The following is a 14,287-nucleotide window of genomic DNA, read 5'->3' as shown; positions in this document are numbered from 1 at the left end:
GCCTTGTGGGCTCTAGCAGCTATAACCTTCTTATATGTGAGATGCTACTGCTGACAAGAAATAGAAACATGGGGAGCAAAGTCTCTGCCATCTTATTCATCTAAGCAGTAAAAGCTCATGACACTTGGTCTGATACATTTCTGTCATTTGTCTAACAAGCCATCCACATATCATTTCCCAGATGTGCCATTTCAAAGAACAGTGCAGAGTCATCCTATAGTGGGCACGTGTGTTTCAGACTATCCTGTGAGTCCAGTGCTGCACGTTCTATGCACCTGGAGGTGTTCAGCTTTCCCTGACTCCATTACCATGCCTGTCTCAATGATCATACATTTCTGTGCACGAGAATAAAGCAACAGGTTCACGTGTTAAGACACACTCGTACGTTTATGTGCGCGCGCGCACACACACACACACACGGAATGTGGTCTGACTGGGAGGGCCCAGGCTCCTCTGAACTGGAACTCCTGCATCTTAGCATCTCTTGCATCAACGACAACTTGTATGTTCCAGGGAAGCACGGTTGTTTGCCCAGCTGCTTCTCTTACCTATGATTAGGTTAGTTGCTTCCCTCATGGAAAATTTTTGTTAATTAGCCGTGGAATTCACTGAGGTGGTCCTCAGCATCTCATGATCTTAACTAGGAATTTTATCTACTTGAACACTTCTCTGGCAAGAGCAGCTGTGGCATCTCACACCTTACAGCACCACATGTTAAGCAGACACAGTGGTGTCACTCTTTAGTGCCAGGGAAGGCAATGTGACTGGCTGTGGCCAGGGCAACGGCCACGGCCATTAACACGACCATTCAAACACCGCAGCCATATGCATGCAGGCCCTTGGCTGGTGATTATGTTAATTACTGGGCATCTAGTTTCAGAAACTGTGGTGAAAAAAGGTTTTTTTACCCAGAGGCTACCCTTACCAGAGACAGATTTGTATCACTCATGTTGTGTGCTACAATATCTTTGCACTGCATTGATGACTCTGTGAAACACTGCAAAGCCACAAAGCAGTTAACAGCATGGGCTCTGGAGACAGACTGGCTTACCTCTGGGGCCTGCAACCTTCTAGCTATGAGACCTGGGACAAATTACTCTGAGGACAGTATACTTTATGAGACTGTAATAATCCACGTGTCCATCACATGGTAAGCTTCTTCAATAATTATTCACCATTATTATTTCCAAGAACCTGTTTTACCATCTGTAAAATGGGAATGACAATTCTCATCCGTGTGAGGATTTGAGCACATGTAAAATGCAAGGTACTCTTGATAACTCCAGCTGACATTCTGACCCCGAGGACACCTTAACCCTATCATTTGCACTGAGCTCCACCAATGACCGGATGGCTACAAAATAGCACATGAAGAGATGAGAAGCACAAAGAAGAACTGGAAAAGCAACACAATAGACCAGAGGTCGGTAAATAAATGACAGTCCATGGACCAAATCCAGCATCACTGCCTGCTTTTGTACAGTCCATCACTAAGAATGGTTTTTCAAATGGTTGGGAAAAAAATCAAAAGGGTATTTGGTGACATGTGGAGATTATCTGAAAATCAAATTTCAGAGCCCATGAATAAAGTTATATTAATCATAGTCATATTAACCTTCACTCATTTACATATTGTCTGAGGCTGCTTTCCCACTGCAAGAGCAGAGCTGAATAGTTTTGACAAAGAGTAAAGTTCACAAAGTATAAAACATTTACTATCTGGACCTTTATAAAAAGGTTTGCCAATCTCTACAGTAGACCTATTCCAGGTAACAGGGTAACTATAATATTAGGGAGGAAATGCTTATAATTTTCTTACAGATTACTTAAGAAATAAATAATAATTACTGTTCAAAAATTCAATTCACAATGAATAGTACTTGTATTAATAGTAATATCAACACAAAACAAAACATTGGCTAAATAGAAAACTGGATTTGGCAATGGGCATAAAAAGAAAATTCACGGTTGCAGAAAGTTCTAATTAGTAAAATTTGATCTGGACAAAATCCCTGATTGATAAATAAAGTCATTATAAAGTTTAAATATGGAAAAGAATTGATACTAAAATGATTCAGTCAAATAAGAATATGGAAAAAGATGGACATTTTCAACCGCATGCATGGAAAACTGATAAAGAAACTGAATTAACTTAGTTTCAGCTCCAGCAAATATTCAGTGAAAATCCCTTGACATTGGTATAACCTGATTTAGATGTTTGTGAACAGATTAAATGTTTCTATTGAGTCAAACATTCTCAAGGTTAAACAAGGATAAAACACTAAGTATATCGTTCTGAGCACAGAGAAAGTTATTTTAGCGATCATTGAGGTCATCGACACCTGCCTCCTTGCCCCACTTTCTAAACGAAAAATTCAATGCCCGGGGAGGTGACCCGGGCCGTGAATGTGGCTGGACCGAAGTCACTCGGCGTCCAAGCGCCATAGCCACCATGGAACACGTGGGCTTGTGCAGGGCTGTTTATGTGAACAGTGCCTGTAGGCAAGTTACCTTTCTGAACCACAGTGGGGCTTTCGGGCTGTGTTCCCTGTCTGGGATGTTTCTGAGAACCAAGCTTCCCGGTGATGAGCACACTGGCGATCCTCCATCCCTTCCACCGCCGCGGCATCCAGGCCGCATGGCCTCCTCCAGGACAGAACCAGAAGCTCTGACATCCCTCCTGGCCACCCTCCACAGGTCGCCACGGCACACAAAGGTCATCGTGATCCACCCGCGCTGGCAGCACCAGCCATGTGGCTTGTCACCCTGCCCCAACGCCTGTGGAGGTTGGCAGTAAGTCCACACGTGCTTTGACATGCCTCCCCTCAAAAAGTAAAGCCTAAGACGCTCTGGCCCATTCAGCACAGATGGTCTCAGTGCCTTGCGCTGAAGGAACAGAACACAGTAGAGGTGGTGGTGTGTGACTTCCGATAATGGGTCATAAAAGTCACTGTGGCTTCCTCCTTGCTCCCTTCTCTTGAATCACTCATTTTGGGTCCGGATGGTGAGGAACTGAAGGTTCCTGCCGGTATGAGCTGTGGGTGAGCATCCTGGAACGGATGCTCCGTCCCCACCAAGCTTTGGACAACTACAGACCCAGCTGACATCCTGACTGCAACCCCGGAGACACTCATGCAAGAGCTACCCAGCCAAGCTGCTTCCGAATTCATGACCTGCAGAAACTACTGACCTAACAGGGGTGTATTGCTTTCAATGCTGCCAAGTTTTGGGGTAATGCGTTATGCAGAAATAGAGAATTAATTCACACCCTAAGCAGTATCCACAGGGAGCTACTGAGAGTTCAACAGATTTACAGTATATCTGCTTGGCAATCGCCTACTGCTCCTTCAAGATGCGGCACAAGTGTTACCTCCTCTGTGAGCCCTTGAGTCTCTGGTGCAGACTTGGGTTTTCCTACGGCACCTCGTATAATTTTTTCTGTTGGAGAAAATCTGTCCTTTAGTATTTGTTTTTATAGTCTTGAAACATGTATTTCAACCCATGTACCTAGTGCAGTGTAGGTACATAGGAGACTCCCAATAAATATTTTTGAGTTAATTTTCTCATTTCAGTCAGTTTTAAACCAAACAATAAAAACTTCAAACCGCACTTACGGACTTATTCTGTATGACCTCAGGACCCAGGTGTCAGTAACAGACTGTGGAGAACGTGCATTTTAGTTTGTAAAAATATGAAGTCAGGGATAAACACTCCGGTTTAATTCTGGAGGATGTAACAGTGCGAATACTAGATTTCAAATAGTGACCCACCAACAAAATGACTATGAGAATTTAAATATTTAAGATTTTTTCATTTAATACCCAAAATGCCAAAAGAAAAATCTGAATAACTTGTTTTATATTCACATGAAAAGGAACCCAGACAGTGTAACAGCTTTTGGGGTTTGCCAAATCCCTCCTCATGCAGAAAGTGTGTGATTCTAGTCTTGAAGAAGAGAGAGAGGTATATGTTCAGTGTTGACTATCTTTCAATGAAAAGAAATGAAGTCTTGCTAACAAGTGGTTTGCCTTAAAACCTGAATTTTCACCACAAAGAACTAGCCATCTGTTTTGAATATTTTAAAGACTAAGCCTCTATTTGTGCTCAGCTTTGATCTCCTAGGATAATAGGAAGACAGTGATACAGTCCAGCTACACCTCAATCAAGTGTGCTCACTTAATTTACCCCAGAAATGCTGACTGACAGATCCAGCTGGAAACTTTAGTCTCGTCATCCCAGGATCAGGAAGAAGGAGGCAGACACATCAAGGGAGAATAGCTTTTTTGTTTTGGTTGATGATGCACTTTTGTGTCCAAGAAAATATTCCTTTAACCCAAAACAGATAGTAACCCTAAAGACAGAGAGAATGTAGAGAAAATAACAAATTAGGGAGAAGCTGAGGACAAGTTAATGAAAGAAATACTGTAGAACCCTATTGTAACAAGACTGTTGTTAAATAGTTCAGATAAAATGTGAGTCAAATCATATCCTCCAAAACATAACTCTATAAAATAAAAATGTGATATAATAGGCAAGTGTTAGGCCTATCTTCCAAAACTGGTATTAAAAGGGGTCCCACCACATGTTACCTGAGGGGTGGCTGATAAACCTGACAATGTATTCTAGAAGGTGGACTGGGAAACCGGCAGTCCACGTCATAACCATGTCAGACCACAGGGTAACCTGTTAGGGTACAGAGCAAATTAAAAGATTACAATATCTACTACAAATGCATAAAACTTTAAATAAAATACGTGCAACTTTTCTTTAGGGTAAAAGCTCACCAGTTTTTTATTTCAAAAACTATTTATTGAGCTCCGTAGGGTCCCCCCATTTTCAGAGGACTGTGAAAAACAATTAGGATGTGAAGAATTTTATTTTGCATGAAGTACAAGGATATTTTTATTGTCCAGGAAGAACGTCTGAGTCACGAATGATACCACAAACAGGAGGAAGACGGCACTTCCTTATTAGTCAAATGCTGGTAATTGTTAAGGTAAGAACCCATGCATCTGAGAGCTTATGTTCCAGAGATGTTTAAAACACTGCAATTTTCAGTCTAAGAAATACATCAAGTGAGTCACAGGACAATATCACCTTAAATCATTCAGCAGAAACTACAAAAATGTAGGATGTACCTGTGGAACACTGTAAACTCTGTCTTAAAAATACATTGAGAGAAAGGTCTCTCCCCCGGATTACTCACAACTCACTCACGTGGCCTAAGAAGAGGTCCCTGCCTCACTGAGCTCACGTGATCACCAAGCCTGTCAAGAATCACTTACAGCCACCGTGCAGGGGTGGTGCTCCTGCTTCTTTCTACGGCCTGAAAATAACCCTCAGGTCAGAAAACTTCAGAAGAAAGTGTCACCTGCCGCCAAGGGTGGCAGGGTGCTTCTTAAAGGTGATTAGGTCTGACAACGTCTGTGGCTGACCTCCCGCACAGATACCTGGGAGAGGTGTCTACACTGTTGCTCAGGCAGTACTGGTGACATCATTGACGATTCAGTAAAGAAGACATTTCTTTTGCTGCAGGAAAAATTAATTACTAGGATTGTGGGTTACTTGTGCAATGGGAGGAATGTTACTATATTAGGAGAGAGGAGAAATCTAAAAAGGGAAGAGGAGCATCAAAGAATCTTGTAAATATTTGACGATTTTTACCACAATCACTATCAATGTCACACAGTCCTTTACTGAGCACTTCCTGTGTGCCAGGCAGAGGGCTAAGTGCACTGAATACATTATTACATGTAATCCTTCCAAGAACCTTCACTATAGGTTTTATTACTGCCATTTAACAAATGAGGAACCTGATGCTTAGAGAACAGGTTGAGTGACCTGTGGGAAATTACACAGCTACCGAGCTGGACTCAAATCAGATCTGGAGCCAAAGCATGTTATTTACCACCAAACTAAACGCCATAAAGTAATATAACTGCCGTACAGGGGACACAGGAGAAAACATGCTTTGTCAGTTTCACAGGTAGGACGTGATAGGAGAAAATAAAAGAGACAGGATAAATAAAATCAGAAACGAAAGAGGAGACGTTACAACTGATACCAGACAAATACAAAGAATCATGAGGCTACTACGAACAGCTATATGCCAACAATTTGGACAGCCTAGAAGAACTGGATTAATTCCTAGAAACATACAACCTACCAAGACTGAATCATGAAGAAATAGAAAATTTGAACAGACCAATAACAAGTAAGGGAACCGAATCAGTAATTAAAAACCTCCCAAGAAAGGAAAGCTGAGGACCAGCTGGTTTCATTAGTGAATTCTACCAAACATTTAAAGAATTAACAACAATCTTTTAAAAACTCTTCCAAAAAAATACAAGAGGAGAGAACTCTTCCAAATTCATTTTACAATGCCAGCATTACCTGATACCAAAACCAGAAAAAGATGCCACAAGAAAAGAAAATTACATGCCAATATCTCTGATGAACATAGATGGAAAAATTCTCGACAAAATATTAGCAAACCAAATTCAACAATACATTAAAAGGATCATATACCATGATCAAGTGGGGTTTATTCCAGGGATGCAAGGATGGTTCAACATCTGCAAATCAATCAATGTGACATACCACATTAACAAAATGAAGGACAAAAATCACATAATCATCTCAATAGGTGCAGAAAAAGCATCTGACAAAATTTAACATCCACTTATTAAAAAAAAAAAATCTCAACAAAGCAGAAACAGAGGGAACATTCCTCAACATAAAAAAGGCCATATAATGACAAGTCCACAGCTAACATAATACTCAATGGTGAAAAGCTGAGAGCTTTTCCTCTAAGATCAGGAACAAGACAAAGATGCCCACTCTCACCACTCTTATTCAACATGGTATTGGGAGTCCTAGCCAGAGCAGTTAGACAAGAAAAAGAAATAAAAGGCATCCAAATAGAAATGGAAGAAGTAAAACTATCACTGTTTGCAGATGACATGATATTATATGCAAAAAACCATAAAGACTCTGTCAAAAAAACTGTTAGAACTTATAAAAGAATTCAGTAATATTGCAGGATACAAAATTAATACACAGAATCAGTTGCATTTCTATACACTAATAACACACTATCAAAAAGAGAAATTAAGAAAACAATCTCATTTACAATTGTATCAGAAAGAATAAAATATCTAGGAATAAATGTAACCAAGGAGGTAAAAGACTTGTTCCTTGAAAACTGTAAGACACTGACAAAAGAAATTGAAGAAGACACAAATAAATGGATAGTCTGTGCTCATGGATTTAAGGAATTAATACTGTTAAAATGTTCATACTACCCAAAGCAATATAGAGATTCAATGCAATCTCTATCAAAATTCCAATGGCATTTTTCACAGAAATAGAACAAAGAATCCTAAAATTTGTATGAAACCATAAAAGACCCCCAAATAGCCAAAGAAATCTTCAGAAAGAAGAACAAAGCTGGAGGCATTATGCTCCCTGATTTCAAACATATTTCAAAGCTATAGTAATTAAAACAGTATGGTACTGGCATAAAAAGAGACATATAGATCAATAGAACAGAATAGAGAGCCCAGAAATAAACCCATGGATATATTGGTCAATTAATTCATGACAAAGGAGCCAAGAATATACAATGGGGAAAGGACAGTCTCTTCAATAAATGGTACTGGAAAACTGGACAGTTACATGCAAAAGAATAAAACTGGACCAAAATCTTACACCATACACAAAAATTAACTCAAAAAGGATGAAAGCCTTGAATGTGAGACCTGAAACCATAAAACTCCTATAAGAAAACATAGGTGGTAAGCTCCTTGACATAGATCTTGGGGATGAATTTTTGAATCTGACACCAAAAGCACAAGCAACAAAAGCAAAAATAAACTAGTGGGACTACATCAAACTAAAAAGCTTCTTCACAGCAAAGGAAACCATCAACAAAACGAAGACAACCTAGTGAATGGGAGAAAATATTTGCAAATCATATATCTGATAAGGGGCTAATATCCAAAATTTATAAAGAAGTCATACAACTCAATAGCAAAAAATTCAACTAAAAGTGGGCAGAAGATCTAAATAGACGTTTTTCTAAAAAGACATACAGATGGCCAACAGGTACGTGAAAAGGCACTCAACATAACTAATCATCAGGGAAATGCAAATCAAAACCACAATGAAATATCACCTCACACTTGTTGGTTACTACCAAAAAGACAAGTGATAAGTGTTGGTGAGGATGTGGAGAAAAGGGAACCCTTATGCACTGTTGGTGGGAATGTAAATTGATGCAGCCACTATGGAAAACAGCATGGAGATTCCTCAAAAAATTCAAAATAGAACTACCATATGATCCTGCAATTCCACTTCTGAGTATATATCCAAAGGAAATAAAATCACTATCTTGAAAAGATATATGCACGCCTGTGTTCCTTGCAGTGTTATTTATAATAGCGAAGACACACAGACAACCTAACTGTCCACTGATGGATAAAGAAAAATGTGGTGTATATACAGCTACCCTTGAACAATGCAGGGGTTAGGGGCACTGACCCTCTGAAGAGTCAAAAATCTGTGTGTAACTTATAGTTGGCCTTTTGTTCTGTGGTGCCTCTGTATCCATTGTTCCATAACTGCAGATTCAACCAACTCTTGATTGTGTAGTACTATACTATTTACTATTGCAAAAAAAAAAATCTATGTATAAGTGGACCTGTGCAGTTCAAACCTGTGTTGTTCAAGGGCCAACTGTACACACACACACACACACAGAGTAATATTATTCAGCCAATAAAAAAGAAGAAAATCCTACCATTTGTGACAACATGGATGGACCTTGAGGGTATTATGCTTAGTGAAATAAGTCAGACAAAGAAAAAGACAAATACTCTACAATCTCACTTACATGTGGAACCTAGAAAAACCAAACTCATAGATACAGGGAACAGATTTGGCAGTTGCCTGTGATGGGGTTTGGGGGTGGGTGAAACGGTTGAGGGGGTCAAAAGGTGTAAACTTCCAGTTATATGATAAATATGCCCTGGGGATATAAGGCATGGTGTCTATTGTATATTTGAAAGTTATTAAAAGAGTAGACCTTAAAGTTCTCATCACAAGAAAAAAAACTGTAATCATGTGAGGTGATAGATGTTAACTAAACTTACTGTGGTGATCATTTGGCAATATATACATCTACCAAATCATTATGTTGTGCACCTTGGATTAATACAATGCTATTTGTCACTTATATCTCAAGAAAATGGGGAGGAGGGGGTTGCGATGTAGAGAATGAGCTTTGGTTTAAATAAACGTCAGGAGAATAGTCAAAATGTAGGCAAAGATCATTAAAGTCAGGTGCTTATAAAGCTCCCATTCTTCCATTACCTTTCTACTGAAACCATTCTACACTGTGTGTGCAACCAGATTATTATTTTCTCCTATGATTTAACTTAGAGTACCTCCTCATTATAGTATTATAAGGTTCTTTTTCTTTTTCTTCCTTCAGTGTTAAATATCACAAGGCTAGGGCCAATGCACAGTTAACCTGGGAGGTTACTAACTTCCTAAAGTAAATACCTTTTTATCCATAGCATCTCATCCTCTATGACAGGGGTCCCCAACCCCCAGGCCACGGACCGCTACTGGTCATGGCCTGTTAGGAATCGCGCTGCACAGCAGGAGGGGAGCGGCGGGCAAGCGAGCGAAGCTTCATCTGTATTTACAGTCGCTCCCCATCGCTTGCATTACCGCCTGAGCTCCACCTCGGGTCAGATCAGCGGCGGCCATTAGATTCTCACAGGAGCGTGAACTCTACTGTGAACTGCGCATGCGAGGGATCTAGGTTGCGTGCTCCTTATGAGAATCTAATGCCTGATGACCTGAGGTGGAGCTGAAGTGGTGATGCTAGCGCTGTGGAGCGGCTGCAAATGCAGATCATCATTAGCAGAGAGGTTTGACTGCACAGAGACCATAATAAATCAATTATTTGCAGACTCATTTCAAAACCCTATCAGTGAGCGGCAAGTGACAACAAGCTCCCACTGACTCTGCATTATGGTGAGTTGCATAATTATTTCATAATATAGTACAATGTAATCATAATAGAAATAAAGTGCACAATAAATGTAATGTGCTTGAATCATCCCGAAACCATCCCCCCAACCCCTCAACCCCCAACCCCTGGTCTGGGGAAAAACTGTCTTCCACGAAACCATGGGGTGCCATGGGGACCACTGCTCTACGAGATGTCTAAAATAACAGCATAAAAAAGAAACATATACTTTTATATATAAAGGAAATGACGTTATCTGGCAATTTGTTCTCCAGAAAACACTAGAAAGTCAATATTCAATAAGTATTCATTGAACGCCTGTTATTGCCAGACAAGACAGAGTGACTTTTCGTGTTAGTTTACACTGCTCCTTGTTGACTTAAGACTAATCAAGTAGATATGAAGACAAAGAATATTCCTGGAAAATAAAGAGGGATATTTCATAATGACAAGGAGGTCAGTTTATCAAGAGTATGCAACAATCAAAAATGGGTGTGCAAATAATAACAGAGCTTCAAAATACATGAAGCAAAAATTGAGAATTCAAAGGACAAATAGAATAATTCCAATTATACCTGGAGATTTTAATACTCCTCTCTCAGCATTTAATAGACTGCCCCCCACCCCCCCGGCAATTTTTAGTAAAGTCATAGAAGATATGAACAACCCTGTCAGCCACCTAGATCTATCAATATTTATAGAACACTATATGCAATAACTAAAGAATATCATTCTTTTCAAGAGCACATGGTAAGTTCACCAAGACGATCATTTTCTGGGCCATAAAGCATAAGTCTGAGAAATGATTACATCTAGTAAGGCTCATACTTTGCTGGTACACATGGTGTTTTTAAAAATTTTTACACACAAAACATTATTTATGTTCTTAAGTTTGATAAGGCAAATCATCAACTTCAAAAGCTTGAAATTTTGTTAAGAATATCTGTTCTCTGTAGAATTAGCAAGTAAAGTGGATAGCAAGTCAAGACTTGGGCAATGTTTTAGGGATCACTCATGCATTTCTTTAGGTAAAACCTTTATAATATAATTATAATCACAGCACATTTTAGAAAACTTGAAATACTCTACCATAGAAACTCCGGCTGCGGCCAGCTAATTGCAACTGCACTTTGTTAAACCAACGACTGTTAATATTTTAGTGCAGTAAGATCAATAGTGCAATAATTTTTAAAAAAATCGGTAGCATTTGAACACTTGTTAGGAGTTAGATTCTATTGTGGGAGAAGAGAAAGGAGAACGGAGACTCAGGAACAAGGTCATGTGAAGGTGGCTCATTTCTCAGTCTCCTGGTGAGGTTACCTATGGGCCGTGTTTCCTATGACACCAACGGGGCTGGGCTTCCTGCTAAGGCCTGCACAGAAGCTCCTGTGTTCTGCCAGAACAGACAAGGCAGCTTCACTTTGGGGGAGGAGCCTGCTGAACTACATTCAACTCCTGCGTGGCCCCCACAGGCTCCATGATGACCAACTCCACCCACCCCCCGTAGGGTGTAGTGTAGATAAAGAGAATTAGCACACAGACTTTCTCAGCTTCAGCTTTGTCTGGCGTGCAGGGTTCAAAGAGCTTTTTTTAAAAAATTGGAGTATAATTGCTTTACAACGTTGCGTTAGTTTCTGCTGCACAACGAAGTGAATCAGCTATAGGTATACATATATCCCCTCCCCCTTGGACCTCCCTCCCTCCCACGCCCTCCATCCCACCCATCTAGTCACCACTGAGCACCAAGCTGAGCTCCCCGTGCTATACAGCAGGTTCCCACTAGCTATCTGTTTTACACATGGTAGTGTATTTATGTCAATCCTAATCTCCCAATTCATCCCACAACCCCTTCCCCACCCACTGTGTCCACACGCCCGTCCTCTACTTCTGTGCAGACGGACCTAGAGTCTGTCATACAGAGTGAAGTAAGTCAGAAAGAGAAAAACAAATACTGTATATTAATGCACGTATGTGGAATCTAGAAAAATGGTACGGATGAACCTCTTTGCAGGGCAGGAATAGAGACTCAAAGAGCTTTGTGGTTGGCATCACGCATTTCAGCTTCTTTCACAGCCTCAGGATAAAGCCACGTGGAAAGTTTCCCGTCTTCACAATGCCCGCCTCTTTCCACAACTTACCTCATTGTTCTCCTCGGCTGTGTTTGCAGCGAGAGGTCTACATGACCCTCATCATTTTAAGGAGGGTAACACCAAGACACAGACTTTTCAGGAAGAACCAACTCCAGCAGAGTGAGATCGCCAAAAAGCACGGGCAGTGAATCCAGGGGTGCAAGGCCACCAATACGTGTGAACTTACTCATCATAATTATTATTTTTTCTAAGGAAAGGATTTCCTCAGTCAAACCTCCAGGGCATCGGATCAAAGATAGATACTGACACAGCTGGACTATATTTTCTAGCCAATTGGCCTGGAAAGGAGAATCTAGACAGTGTCCTGGCAACCGTTTAACACAGCAGCAATCCATAAAAGAGGGAAAAAGAGCTCTGTAGACCGACTTTTTAAAAAGTCTTCTTTTGCTTGTTTATTCCTCTTTATTTATAAGGACAGTTTGGGGTAATACCCAGGCTCTAGGGGTTGCCCAGGGTAGGCACTCTGGAAGAATGACTGGCCCCGAGGATGCAGAGCGTTCTTCTATAAACAGAAACTCAAGGTTTTAGCCCACAGTACAGGTTTTTTTTTTTTTTTTTTAAGACTATATACTTTAACTTATCATAAACAGTATATCCCAAACCTACTGGCAGAGTATCTGATCAATTTTCTACTTCCAGTTTGATGTAAGTCACTATAAACCTTACCAGGACACTGTAAAATCATGCTAGACAGGGTAGTTCATAAATAAAATAACAACAGGAGAAATTTATCAATAGTTACATGCCCTGGAAGTTCTCCCAAAAATGCATGAAAGAAATTATAAAAGTGACTATTAACACACAACAAGAAAAAAAGCCACAAACCCCAAACCCCACTATGTCAGAAGCATAGCAATACACACAGGAATCAGGTGAAATGAGAAGGCAGAGAGCACACCAAGGATTTGGTGAATTACAGAGAAACAAGACGTGAGATGATCGTGTGAAAAAAAGTGACGGCAAACAAACAGAACGCATGTCTGTAGTTAAGGAGAGCCGTTTCTCACCGTGCTGAACAAATGGCTGCCCTAGGAGCACGTGGACGGCTATGCCCATATGCCCTCCTCCTCGTCCTACGGGACGGCAGAGACCCCAGAGCAGCGTGGGAACGAAAAGAGCTGGTTAGTATTCAAAACAGAGACACAAGCACACTGTAGCAGCAGCAAACGGTCTCTAATCTCCTGACCCTTTTTACATCAGGCTCTGACTCGTAATTAGCTTGTCACTGTACTTCAGCCTTCCGACCTCTCCGAGACGCTCTCTCTATCCACTGCTGGATCTGGGCAACATTATCAAGTGGGAGGCTTTTCTTTATTTTTTGCCTTTTCCTCAACCTTTCCCCATTCCTGTTTGCCTCCCACTACTGCGAGGTATCCAATTCCTTGTATGTATCAGCGAAACCTGTTTCAAGGAAAGGATCTAATACTCATCTGATATACACTGGCGTAAACTTAATTCCAGGTATCAAGAAGCAGGCAGAACAAGCAAAATGATGTCTTGGCAGGGACAGACTGCTGACATCAAGGCAGACAGTTCTCCATTCTGCCTGTGTCAAAGATTGCACTGTTTTCCCTCTAAAATATAAGGCCTGCCTCAACTGGCTAAGAAAATGTCATCAAACCATGACTATACCTTCTGAATCTTAGAAAAAAATTGCATTTTCCATATTATTGCTGCTTTCACCTGCAATATTTCTTCTTCTTCTCCTAAGACAAAGCTATGCTATCATTTGGAGGAGATGCTCAGTGGGGGAGTTTTCCTTGACTCTTTAGTCATATGGATGTAATTACTTAACTATTATTTTTCTCCCTTAGCTGTATATTTTAAGATTGAGTGTGATGGAGATGTTGAAATCTGACTTTTGGCAATGGGATATGAGGTAATCTGTTCACTACTCTCCCCCATCCATCATATTCAAGATCTTGGGAGAGTTTCCTTCTTCCAAAAAAACTGGCATTGAATATGGTTCCCCTTCAGGCTGACTCATCACTGCCTCTTTTGCACTGATGAGAAGTTGAAGGCAACAATTTAAGAATGACATAGATGGAGGGATCCACCAAGGAAATGGGAGCGAAGAAACTAAGTTTCAATCTTCACA

At 40.5% G+C, this 14,287-nt stretch overlaps 1 protein-coding gene across 9 annotated transcripts in view; it reads right to left on the bottom strand.

Annotated features, from left to right (window-relative positions):
- Positions 1-14,287, bottom strand: part of ERC1 (ELKS/RAB6-interacting/CAST family member 1) — a 421,649-nt gene that overhangs the window by 42,744 nt on the left and 364,618 nt on the right. For 2 of the 9 annotated variants that reach the window (XM_061206051.1, XM_061206054.1), the window contains one exon: positions 13,197-13,262. The exons of the other annotated variants lie outside the window; for them this stretch is intronic. In XM_061206051.1, the coding sequence (XP_061062034.1) occupies positions 13,236-13,262 (27 nt within the window). In that variant the 3' untranslated portion in view covers positions 13,197-13,235. The remainder of the gene's footprint in view (positions 1-13,196; positions 13,263-14,287) is intronic. 9 annotated transcript variants of the gene reach the window in all.

The sequence above is a fragment of the Eubalaena glacialis genome, chromosome 11, assembly GCF_028564815.1.
Source record: "Eubalaena glacialis isolate mEubGla1 chromosome 11, mEubGla1.1.hap2.+ XY, whole genome shotgun sequence".
NCBI classification, from domain to species: Eukaryota; Metazoa; Chordata; class Mammalia; order Artiodactyla; family Balaenidae; genus Eubalaena; species Eubalaena glacialis.
The sequence above is the reverse complement of the archived record's forward strand: the minus strand, read 5'-3'. Positions and strand labels throughout refer to the sequence as shown.